The 6000-nt window shown below is 40.1% G+C and overlaps 1 protein-coding gene across 6 annotated transcripts in view; it reads left to right on the plus strand.

Annotated features, from left to right (window-relative positions):
* Window positions 1–5493, plus strand: part of CDK13 (cyclin dependent kinase 13) — a 48405-nt gene extending 42912 nt beyond the window's left edge. For all 6 annotated transcript variants that reach the window (XM_065829844.2, XM_071804760.1, XM_065829846.2 and 3 more), the window contains exon 14: window positions 352–5493. In XM_065829844.2, the coding sequence (XP_065685916.1) occupies window positions 352–1208 (857 nt within the window). In that variant the 3' untranslated portion in view covers window positions 1209–5493. The remainder of the gene's footprint in view (window positions 1–351) is intronic.
* The last annotated feature ends 507 nt before the right edge of the window (window positions 5494–6000 follow it).

The raw sequence follows: 6000 nt of genomic DNA on the forward strand, positions 1-6000 counted from the left end.
GTCCTTGGTAGGGTGACCTTTTGTCCCTCAAGATTTTTATCTCTGTTTGCAAATCTTTTCTGCTTCCTCTTTGAATTTTCTAGTGTTCGTGTGTTGCTTGAGGTTTGGGGTTTTTTTAAGGAACTTGTACCTTTTTTTCTTTGACTGCTTGACCGATAATCTTGCTTTGATGAAAAACTTGCATCACCTTCCTGAGGCAAAATAATCTGTCCAACTACCAATAAATTTAACTAATAAGTTAATGAGAATTGCAGTAACAGGCCTCAGTATTATTCCAGAAAAGAGTCCTTTGCTTTCTGGTATTATTATTGTATATTTTTATTCCAAAGCTTTTCTTTTTCATCTGCTTAGGTCAAGAGGATTTGGTTCGGCAGTCTGAGATGAGGCTTCTAAACCGAACACCTGAACAAGAGCGCCCTCGGATCTTGCCTCCAGACCAGCGTCCCCCAGAGCCACCGGAGCCGCCTCCTCTTACTGATGAAGACCTTGATTATCGGACAGAGAACCAGCATTTGCCTATAACTAACTCATCAGGAACAGATCCTCACGCAGGAGTGAAAGCAGCTCTCCTGCAGCTGCTTGCTCAGCATCAAGCTCAGGCAACAACAGAGGAGCCAGTACAAGCGAGTGTGGATTATCAGGCTAGAGACTCCTACGTATCAGGCCCAGACTACAAGGATAACTTTGGATCATCTTCCTTCTCATCTGCCCATTATGGCAGTAGCGATGGAATAGGAAGTGGGTCATCAGGAGCATTAGAAAGGAGGAGCTTCCTTGGAAGCTCGGAGATTCAGTCTCTGGATAACTACAGTACTGCTTCATCTCACTCTGGTGGTGCCCCTCCTCCGTCGGCCTTTTCAGAATCCTTTCCCAGCTCAGTAACTGGTTATGGAGACATTTACCTCAACACTGGCCCCATGCTATTTAGTGGAGATAAAGACCATAGGTTTGAATACAGCCACGGCCCGATCCCGGTTCTGGGGAGCAGCGGCGACGGTTCCGCAGGGCCAGAGGGTACGCACTCTTTGCCTACAAAGATGCACAACTATAGCTATGGAAGTAACTTACAGGAGAACCCTGGTGGCATCAGCCACATGCGTGGACAGACTTGGACTTCTCCTGCCCAAGGACCTGGCTATTCCCAAGGATACAGGGGACACATTAGCACATCTGCAGTGAGAGGGCGAGGCAGAGGATTACCATATTGAGTATCTGTTTTTCCTCAGGCACATCATTTTTATCTGGAAAAACTACTTTTTTTTTGTTTGTTTTTTTTTGTTTGTTTTTTCCTAGCTGCAGTTTAAAGCAGCAGTTCAACAGACTTGAATAATGTTAATTCAACAGCTTTATTTTTATGTGGAAAAGGGTCTTGCATACAGTAGGAAAAATTAAAAATGCTTAAAACTCATGCTGTCTGAAAACTAGATAAATTGATTGTACATGTTCACAAACTCTAGTTCTGAATTTTATTTTGTATTTTGGCAGTTTTAAGTGGATGCTAAATTTAGGGACATCAGCTTTTTATGGCACTCTTTCAGATCTTCTGAACTATGCACATTTGTGCTTTTTTGTAAGTTTGGACCAACTTTTATGTAAAAAAATTTTACAACAATCAAAGCAGGGCACTGATTTATTTGGTATTTTTCTTTTTACAGAACTACCTTTAGTCAAAGGTCACTGTCAGTCTTTGCACTGCTTTCAGTGTTATTGTGGAAGGTGTACTTTGTGCTCATTTCAGATAATAAAACACAACCTTTCTCTTGATGCAAAATTTTATAAATATTTGGTCAATGTTATTTTTTTTTCTTTTGAGAAAAAAAAAAAATGGATGTTCTGCTAAAATGTTCTCTCCATCTCCCAGGCTTGTTTATATAAAAACTGTTTTACTTGAATGGTAAGTGCCTTAACATGTAAGCTTAAGGTCTGCAAGAATTTGGAAGTACTTTCTAGATCGGTATGAAAATAATACCTAAACCTAGGTAGCTAACGTGAAAATTCAGATAATAATAGGCAACTCCAATAGGTTATAACCCTGTGCTGTTTACTTCAGGTGGGCCAGTTTAGAGACCTAATCTGACCTTGATGAAATCATAATTTCCACATCGAACTTCATGAGAAATGTTGAAAGTGAGGAGAATGAAGAGTGTAGTTTTTCCTCAGCTCCCTCTTGGAGTTGTAGTAAGTGTTTTAGTTCCTCTGCCAAATAAACTTATACTTTATATGTCCGTACCACGTGATGAAATAGTTTTTTCTCTTAAATGTCAACAGCAGTAATTACTTTACTTCGTGTGAAAAGCTGACACTGTTGTCTTTTTACCACAAATACTGCATTATAGGAAGTAACCAAAGGAAAAATGACCAGTATTTAAAGCAACAGCAAAATGTTTGCCAGTAGTTCTAATTCTCTGTAAACTTGTGATTGTGCCAATTAATTGATTTTTCTATCTGCTGTTCCACAAACCATTTTAATATTGGAACTTAGTCTCTCTGAACAACTGATGAAATGCCTGTAGTTAAAACTCTTACCAAGAGCCACCTCTTAATTGCAACTTGCGGCATGTTTTTTTTCCTTTGACAACACGTGGTCTCTCTCCTGCAGAGAGGAGGTATGGTTATATTTTGCATGTACGTAAAAGAATGTTTTAAAGCCCATATTGGAAACAATTTTCCAACTGATTATCCAGTTGACAAATCGGTACCTTATGTAACTGAGTGTTTTAATTATTACTTTTTAAAAAGTAAAATTTCTGCTTACACTAATACAAATGTAGTCTTGTCAGTGACTTTTTGGATTTTCAGAACGGAAACCAAAGTTGTGGGTGTTTTGTTTTTAGTCGAAAGCCCTGGTTCGTGTATGGCCAACTACCACATTGTAGAGCATGGAGAAACTCACTTTACCAAGTCCATAATGTTTGAGGATCTGGCAAAAGAAATGGAAAGAGACTCACGCTGCTTACGATGTCCCTGTAAGTCTGGCAGTTGCCCTCAGTAGGCACAGTAGAAAATCCTGCAATTGGAAAATAAGAGCGGCCTGGCCAGAAATAAATACTGACGACCTGAATAGCCTGTGCTTAAGAAAAACAAAATCTTCACATGTGAATGACAGCGCATTGGAGAGTTTTCTTAAGGACACCCCCATAGCTTTTTCCTGCTAGTAAAATTTTAAAGGCAAACATCATTAGTGTCATGTAGATATGGACAGTGTCAGCTAAAGCTTTTTGTTTACTAATCTTAAAAAAATCCCACAATTATACACACAGATTGTTTTGTTTTGTTTTGTTTTTCAAAATCAAGCAAAAGACTTTCAAAGCTCTTAGGCAGTTGCTTTCACTAAAAACATGCAATCTGGTGTTACTCTCCTGCACTTCAAATGTAACTGCAGGTGATAGTTGTCTAAAAAAGCAGGTAAGTTCAAATGGAAGGTAGATCTCAGAGGACTAAATTATTTGACTTCCATTACAGAAAGGCAAGGAAGACTGCTTCCCATTCAGAGGCAAATTTTTGAGTCATTTAGTTCACCTCAATTAAAGGCAGAGAAGTCAGTCCCCTCTGCACACGTAACCACCAGTGCAGTTTCCTTACGTGCTGGCAGCACTCTAATGTTGCATCGTTCCACCAAAAGAGTTTTCAGTCATTGGCCATGAAAAAAAAACCACGAGTAATCCTGAGTATGAGGAGACAGAGATGCAATAAAGAATTGACTTCTAGCCGAGTCAAAAATAAAACTCCGGCACGCTGTGACAGATGCGCACTGCACCATGGCATTGCCCCAAATTCAGTTTAAGGATTACTAGCCCGTGACTTTGAACACTTATTTGCCTGGGACAACAGTGTTAGGGTAATTTGGAGGGAAAGTTGACGTATTTCCGTATATGATAACTCTGAAGAGATTACCTTTGCAACCAGGGGGGATCTTCGTGGCTCTTTTGCTGGCAGCCTTTCCTGCTGGGCAGGCAGGGGCTGCGTGTGGGGCAGGAGCTCTGCCCTCCCTCTGCAGGGGAGCCTCTGGGGTGCATAGCAGGAGGGTTTCTCCCCACAGCCCTGCTCCCCTCGCCCTCAAGGTGCTTCTGGGCAGGCCGGCAGCCAGGGAACTAGCCGGATCAAAGGACTGAAAGTCCATGTTGATTTGTGCTAGACCTGTGTATTATCTAGCAAAATTTATTTCTAGTTAAATCACAGGATGAGGTGCTTATGTCAGTTCAGAATTTTACCCTTTTGAACAAATTTCACTTTGGCAGAGTCAGTCTGTGCTAGTTTGGTGTTTTACATCATGTGACTATTGCATTTTTGATGCAGTAGTAGACATCCTGAAAACTGCGTTCTTTTTCTGTGGAGCCGTGGCTTTTGTTATTTCTTCCCCTGTTTCCCCCTGCCACTCCTTTGGGTTTACATTTTCTGTGCTGCAATTCCAAAGTGTGCTACAGAGACCTGGACACTACATCAGAAAGTAAGCATTGTGTGTTTGTATTTCTAAATAAACATAGCAAAATACAGTAATCGTGGACTACCAAGTAGCAAGTACTTCATTATAAAGTGGTCTTTAGCCATACCAAGAGGAAGAAAGTGAGCACGACTGGACTGCTATGACCATGACTTAAACCACTCAGACTATTATAGTACTTAAAATCATCCAAAAAGGAACAGGAAACAGCTTTTCTCGTGGATCGCTAGTTGTTATCTTTAACAGAAGGAGCAGTGCTAGGAAAGAGGTGTAAAAATACATGTATCCTTAAATGTTAATATAATTTCTTGGAAAAATAATTTTTAAATGGCAAACTTCTATATTTTCTTATGTTTCCATAAAACATGGCCTGTGTTATTTTTTCTCCATACCCACAGCAGTGTAACGTGCTTTCTAGAAGCAGAGGCACCAAGTGTTGTAATGTAGGTTCTTACAGTTTTGAGTGCTCTTGTCCTTGGTGCAGGAGGCAGTTTCAGTTTTGGTGAAAGTTACACTTGGATGAGTTTAATATGTGATTATGCAGTAAAAAAATGAAGTACTGAAGTAACATAGGATACCTCTTGTCTGCAGGCAAATTCAGTCTCAGACCATGAATTATATTTCCAAGAGAGAAATCTCAGATGTATTTCCTGCGTTATTCTTTTTGGTAATAAAACACACAAGTGTTTTACATAGAACGTTTCTCCAGTCTGTTCTGTTACACTGTTTTTTACATGAGGATATTTTGGGTATTTCCCTTGATAGTTTTGGGATATTCCATACACGTGGAAGTGTGTCGTGAAATTAAGGAATCGCCACAAAACTGATTTGAATTCTGTATTTAAACATGAAATGACCTTGGATTGACTTAATATCGAACTAACTTTTGCTTATCAGGGTGAAGAATACTTTATTGCAGGAGTTATTTCAAGACAACCTAATTTAAAATAATCAAACTGTTATGCTTCAGCTTGCTTACTCTTTGTTATTTTAAGCCATTTGTATATAAAATGTATTGTGCGGCCTGTAAATAAAATCCATGAAAACTTGAAGTCTTTGATTGTTTTCCCTCTCTGGTTATCAAATGGGGTTTCAAAACAACATTGGGTTAAACTGAGGAGGTTTTTTGGAGTCCAGATGAGTATCATTTTCTGTGTGTTAAATTCTACAAAAATATTTAACCCATCTCCAACTTTTTCAAAGGAAAACAGCATCAGCTGGTGGTAGGAGTTGCTAGTGCCTGGTGAGCGTGGGAGCTGATGAGCAGCGATGATGCTGCGAAAGGAGGTGACGTGCTGGGGTGCTGAGATGATGCTGCTCTTTTCCAGCAGCCCTTGCCTGGGCTTTTCAGGGCGGTGAGCTATTGCATAACATGACATTTTTCCTTCTTGGTGCTATCTGAGCAGAGGTGCAGTTAATCACTGCCTTTAAAAAAGATGGTGTGTGCTTTAGAAGTCACGGGAAATGAGACCCGAGGAGCCGAGTATTTTCAGTGTCTGGCTGCAGACAGTGCTTGGGCAGCAGCCACAATGAAAGCCTGGGTTTCTCTTCTGATGACC

Source organism: Patagioenas fasciata, chromosome 2, assembly GCF_037038585.1.
Source record: "Patagioenas fasciata isolate bPatFas1 chromosome 2, bPatFas1.hap1, whole genome shotgun sequence".
NCBI classification, from domain to species: domain Eukaryota; kingdom Metazoa; phylum Chordata; class Aves; order Columbiformes; family Columbidae; genus Patagioenas; species Patagioenas fasciata.